Raw genomic sequence first — 13,625 nt, 5'->3', positions numbered from 1 at the left:
GAATATACTTTTTAATAATTTTCATTAATTATTCTATAATTGTGTTTGTAAAATTAAAAAATAAAATGTTCTTTAATTAGATAAAACACCAGAATGAAAATCAGGAGTCCCAGAATCTGGCTTAGTTTTGTCCTTTTAGTTCCTCATGAGTTTCAGTTTTTTATGTAGAGTATGAAGGGCAGCAACTAGTGTTTTTCAAGTTGTAAGAGCCTATGATTCTAACTCCCAGTTAAAATCTAGTTCCCTATTTCTTCTAGTTACTCCAGCAATGCAAAACATCTACATTGCTTTCCAAATTAGCCTGTCTCCTTGTCTTTCTAAAAGTCTGTTTCATTCACTTAATAATATACGTTGACTCCCTACCATTGCATAAAGTCTGTGCTAGTGCTTCGGAGGGGTGGGGGACATGGGTAGGACTTAGACAAATAAATAAAACACTGCTCCTGAACTCAGGAAATTTCCATTTTTGCCTGTTATGGAGGGGCAAGACACAAGGTCAACGTGATTAGGAAAGAAGTTTGGAGTCAAAGAGGAAAGATTATCGCAGACGGAAACATCAAGGTCATGAAGTTTGAGGCAGGCTTAAAGAATAAGTACCATATAGATCTGTTGAGATGGAGATTGGGATGGATTAGGTTCTTTTTATTTATTTATTTTTTTTGGTGGGGAAGATCAGCCCTGAGCTAATATCCATGCCAATCCTCCTCTTTTTGCTGAGGAAGACTGGCTCTGAGCTAGCATCTATTGCCAATCCTCCTCCTTTTTTTCCCTTTTTCTCCCCAAAGCCCCAGTAGATAGTTGTATGTCATAGTTGCACATCCTTCTAGTTGCTGTATGTGGGATGCCACCTCAGCATGGCCGGAGAAGCAGCACATCCCTGCGCACCTGGGATCTGAACCCAGGCCGCCAGTAGCGGAGTGTGCGCACTTAACCGCTAAGCCACGGGCTGGCCCCTGATCGTCTGCATTTCTAACAAGCTCCTAGGTGAGGCAGACGCTGCTGGTCCACAGACCACACTTTAACTAGCAAAGTCTCACAAAAGTTAGTAATTACCCAAAGTCACACAGCTAGTAAGTGATAGGAACAGTGTTGGACCCCAAATCTGTCTGAGCCCCAAGTCTTTGTGATTATCCATTATGTCGTGCTAATTCTACATAAGAAAAATTGAAATTCATTCACACAGTTAGAACGCCAGGAGGGGGGGCGCGTTTGATGAATAGTGTGGAAGCTAATCATGGCCTGGCCTGATCAAGAATACCTGGGTGTGCTAAGACTTGGAACATGTCAAAGCAACGGGAGGTTAAGCACCTCGAACAAATTGGTGCTTAAACACTCTAGTTTCTTTTATTTTACAAAGAAAATGGTAGGGTCAGAGTCAATCAAGGTAATTTCTAAATAAAACATATTTGATGACTTTTTTTAATGTCTCCCCACAATGTGATGAATGCTGTGCTGAATTCTATGGAATGATGTTAATAAATAAAGATATCATTCATTATGTCACTGGCACCAGTCAGATCAGCGCGGTGGGGTCCCGGGTTCTTGGTCCACAGACACAAAAGATTTTGAGAGCAAACACACAGCACAAGTTTTAACAGAGGAGGATGTATTAGGAAAGTGAAAGTACACCCCCAAGGCGAGGGCTGGGCAGGCTCCAGGGGGAGCAACTCTATCAAAGTTGTGCTGGTTGGTGGTTTTGGAATGTCAAGTCTGGGGGCAGGTGAGGGTCTTGGAAGGTGCAGCAGTCGGGGCATTGTCTCCACCCCCACATGACAGGGGGAGATTTTTCCTTACATAGGCATCTCCAGAACCGTCATGTCCGTGATCCCCCGCAAGGGGGCTCAAAACCGCAATGCAAATCTGGGTATAATGAGGATTGGGGCTACTCTCCGTCAGGGTCAGGGGGAGTGCTGCACGTCAGAAAACCTGCTGCCAGGTGATTAGGACACTGCACCTGGTGGAGTGACCTTGCTCCCAGCTCATACCTATCTTCCTGGCTATCTCAATTAGACTTCTTTCCTGCTTAATCTCTGTTTTATGATGGCCTGAACCTTAGAAAGGAATTATGAAGTAACTTCTAGTTGCATGCTTGGTTTCTGTTTCAGCAGTTCATTCTACATTTAAGCTACTGCCATAAAAAACATATTGGGGGGCCGGCCCGGTGGCACAAGCGGTTAAGTGCGCGCGCTCCGCTGCGGCGGCCCGGGGTTCGCTGGTTCGGATCCCGGGCGCGCACCGACGCACTGCTTGGTAAGCCATGCTGTGGCGGCGTCCCATATAAAGTGGAGGAAGATAGGCACAGATGTTAGCCCAGAGCCGTCTTCCTCAGCAAAAAAAAAAAAAGAGGAGGATTGGCGGATGTTAGCTCAGGGCTGATCTCCTCACAAAAAAAAAAAAAAAAAAAAAAAACATATTGGTTCACCAAAATTCCGGTAATGGTTATATGACAGATGAAGTTAAATTCACTGCTTCTGGAAAAATATGTCATCATGTGATGGTAAATGTTTAGGAAATAAAAATCTTACAGTTCTGGGAAAGATGATACTCAGAATTACAAAAAAGTATCAGAGTGAGAAGCATTTCCTCATTCAATACATTTTATTAACTCTAAAATATCTATGTTGCTAGATTTTTCTGAAGTACTCATAACTTTTGAGAATTTAGCTTAATCCATTGCATGTAAGAAAGGATTTATGGTGTCAAATTAGACCATAAAATGCTCTAATCATCTAAAATGACTAAATCCATTTATCAGCCCTCTGTCAGAAGGAAAGGTTTCCTTTAGTGTAAAGGGCAAAACTTGTCATTATCAAAAGTTTTTGAGTTGTTACTTAGCATGACTACTTATATAAAGTCTAGAACTAAAAGCTGTCCAAAGACGATTTAAATGCTATTGAACTCAGAAATGATGATGACCAAGGACCTAGGAAGGCAAATGTGAGATTCTAATAGTTAGCAATATAATAAATCTTACTCTAAAAAATTTGCATAATGTTTTTTCCAAATGGCGGATCACCTGAAGAGCTTTTAAAATTGGGATCTCTGGGGATGGAGGCCTTGGAAATTCCCCCAGGTGATTTGAATGATTGGCCAGGTTTGGGAACCTTTGAAGATCTTTTTACATCTGTCTAATCAGAGCCTCCCAATAACCCTGGGAAGTCATCAGGACAGGCATTATTTCCATATTATACAAATGTGAAAGAATGGGACCTCAGAGACATGCAGAGAGTTGACCAAGTTCACACAGCTGGCCACGATTTGGAAAGGAAACTAGAAGACGTCTTCTGATTCCAGATCTAATGTTTTCCCCTTAATATTTTAAACTACCTAAACTAAGCTATTCCTTTGACAAATGTCCTAATGGAAAAAAGAATATAATCAATGGCATTACTAGTAATCAATATATTGTCACTTGTAAGTACTTGATTTTATTACAATTGATTTATTTGAGATACATTTCTTGAAGCCCTGGAATGAGTAGGGAAAAAGTTAACTTCTATAAAAGGACCATATCTTGAATACCTTATTCATCACTCCTTGCATCTTGACAGTGTGTTATATACATTGGGTTATCTGTAACTTGGGATGATTTGTGCCATCTTTCCTCCTGTGGTTTGAGGACTATGGCTGGGGACCTGAGGTCGGGAGTGGGCTAACTGATCATGTATGGATCCCTATGGCCAAGGCTAGCTGAGGAGAAGAAACCTTTCCTAAACTTTTAGTACACCAAACCCTAGAGAAAGAACAAAGTGGAGAGTAGCAGTAAACAGGATCAATTAAGTGTGAAAGAAGGTGTGGGCAAGGGATTTTCTGTAGTTTTGGCATTAAAGAAGAGGCAGTGAAAATGGAGAAGAGGTAGGATACTTGATGTAGGTACACGATATAGGAACTGGCGATTGAGGCCAAGGTGACTCCAGGACTAGATATGGAGTTTCAGTAACTGGAGAACATTAATACCATTAACACCAACAAGAAAGTCCAGAGAAAGATGTACACCCTGGAGACAATGATGATTCAGTTTTACACATGTTGAATTTAAGGTGAATTCAGGAGAGCCAGATGGTGATACCGAGGAAGCGCTGAAATATGGAATTGGAGTGGGCCAGAGAGATTACATTTCCAATTTGGATTTGGGGAGTCATCCACATAGAGGTGATAGTTGAAGTTTTAGGAATGAGTCAACTCAGCAAGGGAAAAACTAGAAAGAGAACGAGCTTATGTAAAGAGCTTTGAGGAATGCCTAGAAGGTGGGAAAAAGAAGACAGTCCTGGAAAATAAATGAGGATAAATTAGAGAAGTGTGAAAAGAATGTGTCCAATTTTATTGAAATCCAAGCGGGAGAGAGTTTCAAAAAGGACGTACTAACATCAGGTGCCTAGAGAATTCTAAGGGAAAGAACACCCCCAGGTGAGAAGGGGTGGGGGCAGGGACAGGGAGTTGAGGGTCAGAGCTGGATGAACTTAGGCAAACATAGACTAGGGAGAATCGTAAAGAGATCTAAGTGAGCAAATAGTCCAGTTTTCTCTTTTTCTAGGTGAGAAGAGTAAGGGAGAAAGAGGTTAAGTGTTTTACTCAAAATCAATATCCTCGGACCAAGGCCTAAGAACCTTACCTGTATACCTTACGCATGCACCTGTACAACTATACCTGAGCTCCGATTCCAACCTCTGGATGCATGCGTATTCTTACTCTTATCAAATATTTCCAGTTTCAGAAATTATCTGCTGAGTTTGGGCCCACCTGATAGACAAAGCCATGCAAAAGCTCTTTACTGTGTTATCTCAGGAAACTCAGTCTCTGTTTCAGTAATACCATATGTACTTCAAGCAAATGTACATGTGAATAAAGAACGGTGACTGTCCAGGGGTTTGCAGATTAATAGATTTTAAAAAGATTAATAAATCAGTTCTTAACTGGATGGCTTGTTACTTTAATCAATAATTATGGCATTATTTGAGGGACTGGGGTTATCAGCATATTAAATCTTGGCTTTAAACTTCAATAATATGAACTAAATATTTGCTCTAAGGTTGTTGCTTTTATCCCTGGCACCTAGCAGAGTACAACAGCACAGCATCTCAATGAATATTTAATAAATGAATGAGTAAAGGTGCAAAGACATCTGATTTTGGTAGTCTTAAAATTATCTTGAGAAGTTAGCAGAGATTGGTAAGGTGATAACAGTCAAGCCAATAGCTCGAGCTAGTCAATATCATTCATTCAATATTTATTAAGCATTTACTATTTTTCCAGAGTACAGCAAGCACATAGAGTGTCCCTCCTTCAGGGCTCAGAAGCAGGTAAATCTGTATTATAGCTACTATAACAGAGGCACTGTAGGAGGATTCAATTAAATTCTCTTAATCCTCCTTCAGGAGTCCAGGCAAGATCCATTGGGAGAGGCAACATTTCGGCTACTGTTTGTAATTGGATTGCTTAGCACATCAAATAATATTGAAGTCTGAGTAAGAAACTGTTAGGCAAACTGTTGGGTAGAAAGAGGGTATTCCAAGCAGCTGGAACAGCATATTTGCAGGTACAGAGGAGCAAAAAAAAAAAAAATATATATATATATATATGACACAAAGTTAATATTTACTACATGCTAAATAAATACCAGAAATTTTGCGAAGTGCTTGTTTCATTTGCTTCTCACAAAAATTCTCTATATTCCTTCTTTTATAGCTGAGAATATACAGTGTCAGAGAAGTTAAATAGCTTTCTCAAAACCACACAGCTAACAACTGAACTGCCAGGATTTGAAATCAAGTCAGATTGAGCGCTAGACCACGTGATTAACCACTCAACTCTTCTACATCTTCACTAGAATAACTGTAAGTAGTTCAGCATAGCTGATTCCAGCTTGTGTGGGTTAGGTAGTACAGAAGAAGAGACTGGAAAGACAGATTAGGCCAGAAGGTAGAGAGCTGAGTGTGCTAGGAATTTGGAGATTTTTTCCTGAGGGTAATAGTGAGCCATTGATGATTTAAGCAGGGTGATGGCATGATTGATTGGTATGTCAGAATGATTGTTTCCTATAGTACATATAATGCATTGGAGGGAGAGCAAGAATAGGGGATTGCCTCAAGGGATGCTGAAAAGCAAAATAAAAAGAACTGAACTCAAGAGGTAACAGCCTAGATTGAGAGAGGAATGAAAAACTGAGTATTCAGCATGTAGAATTACTAGAACGTGGAGACTTATTACTTGTAAAATATGAGAAAACAAGAGGCTTTGAAGATGCCTCATATATTTCTGTCCTCGTCAGTTGGGTAGCTTGGGGTGCTATTAACCAAAATGAGAACCATGACAGAGTGATTACGTTTTACCAGAAGAAAATGAATTCTGTTTTAAACATGATGTTTTCAAAGTGAAAAATATCAGATAGACAATTAGACCCAATGTGCTTTCTGATTTATCCCCTGCCTCCTTTCCACTCTCATCTCTCAGCAGTCTGCCTTTGACTTTCTGCTCCAGCCGTTCTGAGCTCCGCAGTGGTGTTTCTCTATAGAAGCCCTGCTCTTTCAGTGCTGGGTACCCACATATGCTGCTCTATCGTCTTGGCCTTCCCCTAAAGAAGGTGCGCCTTCCTTGTGCTCTTTTAGTACTTCATGCATCCATCTACTAGAATTCATCACATCTCACTGTTACTATGTATTTACTTGTCTGCCTCCTTCATTAAACATAAGCCCCAAGTAAATGGGTCCTGATTTAGTCACTTTTGAATACCTAGCACTTAGAATTGTTATTGGCATAAAACAGGTGCTGAGCATATTTGTTGAACTAATAAATGCTTTAGAAACCAGGACTAGAGAGATGGATGTGGAGTCATCAGAAGCCAGTTGCTTTGATAGAAGTAAGATTTGTTATAAAAGCAATGAAACATCATGGTTAAGGGCATCATTCTGGGGCAAGACTACCTGGATTTGAATCTTAGTTCCATAACTATTAGCTTTGTGATATTGGACATGTAACTTAACTTCTCTATTTGGTTCCTTATCTGTAAAATGGGGATAATAGTATTATCTAATCATAAGGTGACAATTAAATCATTTAGTATATATAATGTGTAACAGTGTCTGGTAGATTAAAGAACTCAAATATTAGCTATAAATTTCCTGATTGATCATGGTAGTGATATGTTAGAAATCAGTCACAAGTTTCCCTTTCTTTCTCTCTCTCTCTTCCAAGATTACATCTCTCTTTTTATAGAACCTAACAGAAAAAAAATGTTATACACTTAACAATGAATAATGCTCTTCACCATCCAGCTCTGAAGGGAATAGAATTTAGGTTACTTTCATTTAGATGAAATGGTTGTCATTCCAGTGTAAATAGTATCCCATCAGTCTTCACAGCAGTCCACCAGATAGCCGGCTGACAAATAGAGCCCCACTTTCCTCTTGTAAAATGTATTGAAGCAAGAGAAATTTGAGTCAATTACATAAAAAATTACAGTGCAAGAGAGGTAACAGATCTGGGTTTATTTCAAAATGTTTTATTTCTGAACTATTGCTTTCTTAAAGTATTTTCTTACTAATCGCCAGAGATCAATTTTCTTAGCAGACATGAGTAACGTCATTTTTAAAAAGATATTGCTTACATGTGCTATGTTACAATTTGATTCTTTGCAATTAAAGGAGATACAAGGATTTCTGTTTAGCATTGCTTGTTAGCCTCACGAAAAGTTCCCAGTAATATGCAAATAAAGAAATCTGGACATTTTAATGATTTTAAAAAAACAATTAGCTAATATTTCTTTTTTTGCATGTTTCCAACAATGGGCTCTAAGAATAGAAAGTTAAGAATTTTTAATGCAATTATAATCAGATTGTTTTAACTTATTCTTTAGAGAAGTGATTTATTCATAACCAACTTACAAATAATTCTGTAGAGGGTGCCCCTACAACAAATTCATTAAGTAATATCCTTCTGCCTAATCTAATAATAAATCAAGATATTCTACTAAAATACTAGCCCCACTTCAATTATCTATGAATATCTTTTAAATAAAAAATCTTGTATTCTGTATCTAAATTTGAAGGATTTATCACTTACTAGAGGTATTCATTATTTTGACATTTAAAAACTGAAATATAAGAACTAAAATTATTGAAAAATAACATTTTAGTCCATTTTGACTACACAGACTGGGAAAATAGAAGATTAGTTGATTGATCTATTTATATTCTAAGTCTTTTATTCTCAGCAACAAATCAAATCTCAAAAGTTCTAAAGAATTATATAAATGTAAATATTTTCAATTTAGAGAGGAAACAAAGTTAGTTTAAATATTTCTGTCTAAAAAAAGAGATCCATCGAGCATGTCCCAAAGTACTAGACTTTCAGATGGATGTTTCTACTATTAGATGATTATATTAGCATTAAAAAAAAGCAGACAGTTGTATAGTCTTTAAGGCCTATCTTTTATGAAAAAAATATAATATCATTTTCTTTGGGGGACAATAAAAGAGTCTGCTAGATCAGACAATAAACTAGATGTTAATATTAAATTTCAATGCACTATTATACCAATAGTCACTTAAATCATCTATTGATCAATTTATATATAGACACAGAAATTCATAGTGATTATGAAATTGTCATCACCAGACCATTTGCCTTGTTAATTTATCTGCTATAATGTTTAAAATTTGGAAAGCTATTTCAAAAGAGACTTCATTCAGATAAAAGTGTTTCTTTTCTCTCGAGAAAAGAATAACCTCAGAATAATTTAATGGCCTTAAGTTTCTGATGGGAAGAAACATAAATTGCTGACTTTCCAATGAGCTGTTACTACCCAACAATCAAGGTGTCAAACGGCCACAAAGAGAAGTGTCGTTTATTTGAGCAGGAAAAAATATAATTGGTATAAAGAACAAAAAATCTACTTTGAGGGTTGATTCTAGAAATATACGAAAGTAATTTAGATAAAATAATGACGTTGGAGAAAATGAAACGTATGAGAGCTAGAAAAAAAGGCTGGCAATAACCTCTTTGACCCAGCTTCCTAATGGATGCACCAGGGATTTCAAATTCCTATGAAGGCTTTACCGTATTATTGTATTCTGAGAAAGCATTTGTTTGCTTTTAAGCAAGAGTTAGAAAATTAGTGAGAGTCAACACTCAATGAAATTAGAAAAGAGTATGATTTAAAGTGATGATGCATGCCTTGTCCTCTTCATAATCTTCAAGAAGTAAAAGAGGAAAATCAGAAGAGAAAAGCATACGTGAGTTTCCATTGTGTGGAGTTTTGAGAATTGGATATTATAAAATACCCTCCCCCTTAAAAAGATTATTAATGACAGGGAAAATATAATAACCATGATTTGAAATGCCTATATGAAGGCCGGCCCCATGGTTTAGCAGTTAAGTGAGCGTGCTCTGCTGCTGGCGGCCCGGGTTTGGATCCCTGGCGCACACCCACACACCTCTTCTCTGGCCATGCTGAGGTCGCGTCCCACATATAGCAACTAGAAGGATGTGCAGCTATGACATACAACTATCTACTGGGGCTTTGGGGGAAGAAAATAAAATAAATAAAATTTAAAAAAAAATTAAATTAAAAAAAAAAAAAAGAAATGCCTATATGAGAGTACAAGAGAATAGGGAAATTCCTGGGATCAAAAATGAAGAAAAAGATGGTAGAAAAGAATAGCTGAAGCCACAGGTCTCCTGAGAGACTTTGCCAACTCTAATCCTTGTATTTTGATGACCACAAAGGAACAAAAGACAAGGATACAAAATCACGTACACAAAGCAGAACTGAAATACCATTGAAGCCAGGATCCTTGAAAAGTTATACATTTAATATAAAGAGTGAGGGGAGAGTCAAGGAAAAAGTGGCAGTGACAGAAGACAGGGAAAGGTCACTATCTAAGTCTGTGCTCTGGGGAGGAAAATGATTCCCTTGAGAAATTAAAACCATAGTCCCACCTTTGGACAGGTTTAGTATTTGAACTTTTACTCCCTGGTAGGTTCTATTCACATAAACTAATGAGTTAGTTGATAAGGTCTCAGATTAATAGCACTCTTGAGTTTACGGAAGAAGTAAAAACAAATGTCTCTTTATAGAACCAGGCCTTGCAACATTCCCTTATATTAAGTTTGGCCAAACAAAAGCTCACAGTCTAAAATTATAGAAAACATAAGGATGGAGTTATCAAATGAGACTCAGAAGAAACAACTTTCAGGCAATTAGAGCCTCAAGTACTAACATTAGAACTATTGGAAACTCAATGTAAAATATGTGTTAGAAATATTTAAGGAGATAAAGCAGGGCACCCAAAATATGAGCAAAACAAATAAGAAGACATGAATGATTGTACAGGGGAAATAAGAGTCTTGCACATAGCAGAGGCAGTGGGAATAGAGAGACAAGGACCCAGATTAAAGAGCTTTCTAGGGGATTGAATTTAATACTTATCAGAGATGAGGCATATAGAGGAGTTAACATGAACGTGATATCTCCTTACGGAAAATGTTCTGCATTCTCAATGGAATCCTTCCTTCCATTGCTCTGGACTTTACAAGATTATGTAGATGTGATTGTCCTACCTTCAAAATCTAATCCCTTGAATGGTTTCTGAATGCTTCTGTCCTTTTCTCATCTCTGAGATTACACTTTTTGATTTTAGAGTTAAAAGATATGCCCAGAATAATAGCAAGGAAGAGTTCTAAGCAGATTGTTAGAATAACTGAAGGAGTATAGCTCTGTCTCAGCTATATTCCATTCGTAATGACAACTACAAAGCCATTTTATATTGTCCTCTAGACCAGTGCTACCCAAGAGTGGTCCATGGACAGGCAAATCTGTGAAATGTTGTTACTTGTCAGGGACAAAATGAGGAGCATAGACCAGAAAGTAAGTCAAATATGTCACTAAGCACCCTGTGTAGTTAAGCTGACATTTCTTTTTAGCAAGACTTTCTTGATGAAGGTAATTGTGCCCTGGTTTATATCCTGGCGTAAGCCCCTTCTCTCATTGAGGACGGGCACCTAGATCAGCACTGTCCTGGATGCCGCAGCACTTAGATGTGCCTGGCACATTACACCTGGTCAGTAGGTATTTGTGGAATGAGAACGTTGACTCAAGCAATGCCCAGTGTTGTAACATGCAAAATTTAACAGGAGGTATTTTTACTTTACATCTGCATTTCACTGCTATATTACTACCTAATGCATCTGGCAACTAAGATCGTGAGAATCTTTTGAGAGGAACAGTTTTTACATACACTCAAAAGGAATATTGCATTCAAAATATTAGAAATAATTTCTCTGATTGAAAGCTGTTTATTCTCCAAACTAATGACAGCATGCTCACTGTGGCAGAATTGTGCTATGCTTGCTTTAACTGACAGTCTTACTAAAAGCTAAGAAGCTAAAGACCATCCACCACTTTCCCTAAATATAGAAGACTAAATAGTGCAATCTTAGGCTGAAGTTCTACTATTTTTTTTACAGGGAAATGGCTGAGAATGTGGTCTTTACTGCTAATTGCATGATCAATGGATCTGACACAGCTGTTTCATCTTAGCTTTTTATACGTGTGCTATTGAAGCTTTTTATCACCTTTGCATGTGAGGATAATGAGACAATTCTACCATATGAATACCTAGTTGTTCTTCCAGCTCTCTTCTAGGGAACAGAAATCTTTGAGGTTTTAAACATTGCATGGCTCTGATATCCCACTCTGACCTGCAGAGTACAATGACTATTTCTAATTTGTAGGAAGAGGATAAGAGAGCTTTGGCTGATTTTGAATTTTTTATTTGAATTAGAGAAAGCAATAACTCCTTTTAGTGCACGGGTCTTGTGGCATAAATGACTGCAGTTCACTTACATTAAGTGAGAGAAATAGCTCACAGCCCAGATGGGCACGAATAATTCTCTAGAGTAGACTGAGGCCAGCCATCCTACTGCATGATTATGTAGCATTATCTTTAATTCTGTAGAATCACAAGATATAGGCTTTAAAATCAATAGAGTGGCCACATTCCTTCAGTGTGAGTAGCATGTAGTGACTTCCTTCCCAGGAGTACAGTATGAAAAGGGGAGGGGAGGAGAGCAACTTTACAATGGAGAAAACTGAGAAACACTTCCTGAGCCAAGTGACCAAGGCCAACATCAATAGTGATCAATCACGTTGACAGTATGTACCCTTGATATGAGACGATGAAAACGGCATTTTACCTTCATAGTCTTCCTCCCCAAAACTCACTCTAATCATGAGAAAAACATCAGATAAATCCCAATAGAGGGACATTCTATAAAATACCTGACGAGTACTTCTCAAAACTGTCAAGGTTATCCAAAACAAGCAAAATTTAAGAAGCTGTCACAGCCAAGAGGAGTTTCAGAAGACAACTGAATGTAATATAGTATCCTGGATGGGATTCTGGAACAGAAAATGATATCTAGTAAAAACAAAGGGAATTTGTTTCCTTTTGACTAAAAGTTCCTATTTGACTAAAGTACAGACTTTAGTCAATAATAATACATTATATACATAATATAATAATAATAATGCATTAATATTGGTTCATTAATAGTTAAAACTGTACCATACTAATGTAAGATGTTAAAAATAAGGGAAATTGGGTGCACAGTATATGTAAATGCATAACTGTTCTAAAAGAAAAAATTTGTTTTAAAAATCAGTAGAGAGAGATCACTTACTATATGAATCAGGATAACTGAACCTACTTGAGATATTTCTATCAGGAAGACCTTATCAAGAATTGGTTACACAGGTAGAAGTCAAGATGGCGGCGTAAGCAGACTTGGAACTCACCTCCTCCCGTGGACACAGCCAATTTACAACTACTCGTGGAAAAATTACCCCTGAGACAGAACTGAAAACTGGATAAAAGGAACTCCTGCAACAACGGGCAATCCTAACTGAGGTAGAAGAGGCAGAGACTCCCTTCTGGAGAGAAAGAACACCGCCTTCACAAGCTGCCAACTTCACGGCCTCCGGGAGCAGCCCGCAGGTCCGCAGCCCTCCCTGGAGGAGCGGGGCCCTGAGCCGGGGAGCGCCCCCGCTGTGGGCATTTTGTGGACCCAGCACAATCGAGACGAGTGGCATAATATCTGACTTTGCCTGCTACTAAAACATTGGGGAGCACCCCCAGAAAACCTGGTTCACAAAGAAACTAAAACCGGCTCCTAAAGGGCCCGTGCGCAAACTCACCCGTTTCAGAAAGCATCCTAAAATCACCAGAAAAAAAGGTGCAGAGTGCTGTTGTGAAAAGAGACTCACCTAATAGGTCCTGAGTGCATCTCGGTGAGGGGTGAGACATCTCCAGGGACTGGGATATTGGCGGCGGCCATTGTTGTGGCCTGGTGTGGGCGTGCTGACACAGACGCCATTGGAGTTCTCCCTGAGGCCTACTAGCCCAGGTCGGCCCCACCCGCTAGAGCACCAATTTAATCCAGCTCAGCCAGGGCAGGCAGCCCACCCTAGAGACTGGCCCCACGCAACAACAAGCCCTCAGGCAACTTGTGGGCATGCATAGATTGGTGACTGGATTCTCTGCAGCCTGCCAACTGAGCCGACTTCAGTGGGGCAGGGCGTGCACAAGGAGAGGGTGGAGAGTGTGGGGCTCCCGCCGTGGAGAGACTGG

At 38.8% G+C, this 13,625-nt stretch overlaps 1 protein-coding gene across 1 annotated transcript in view; it reads right to left on the bottom strand.

Moving 5' to 3' along the window:
* NPFFR2 (neuropeptide FF receptor 2) overlaps nucleotides 1-13,407 on the bottom strand; it is a 78,525-nt gene extending 65,118 nt beyond the window's left edge. The window contains exon 1 of the mRNA XM_058547243.1: nucleotides 13,262-13,407. Coding sequence (XP_058403226.1) covers nucleotides 13,262-13,371 — 110 coding nt within the window. The 5' untranslated portion in view covers nucleotides 13,372-13,407. The remainder of the gene's footprint in view (nucleotides 1-13,261) is intronic.
* Between the last annotated feature and the right edge of the window lie 218 nt (nucleotides 13,408-13,625).

The sequence above is a fragment of the Diceros bicornis genome, chromosome 8, assembly GCF_020826845.1.
Source record: "Diceros bicornis minor isolate mBicDic1 chromosome 8, mDicBic1.mat.cur, whole genome shotgun sequence".
Taxonomy (NCBI): domain Eukaryota; kingdom Metazoa; phylum Chordata; class Mammalia; order Perissodactyla; family Rhinocerotidae; genus Diceros; species Diceros bicornis.
The sequence above is the reverse complement of the archived record's forward strand: the minus strand, read 5'-3'. Positions and strand labels throughout refer to the sequence as shown.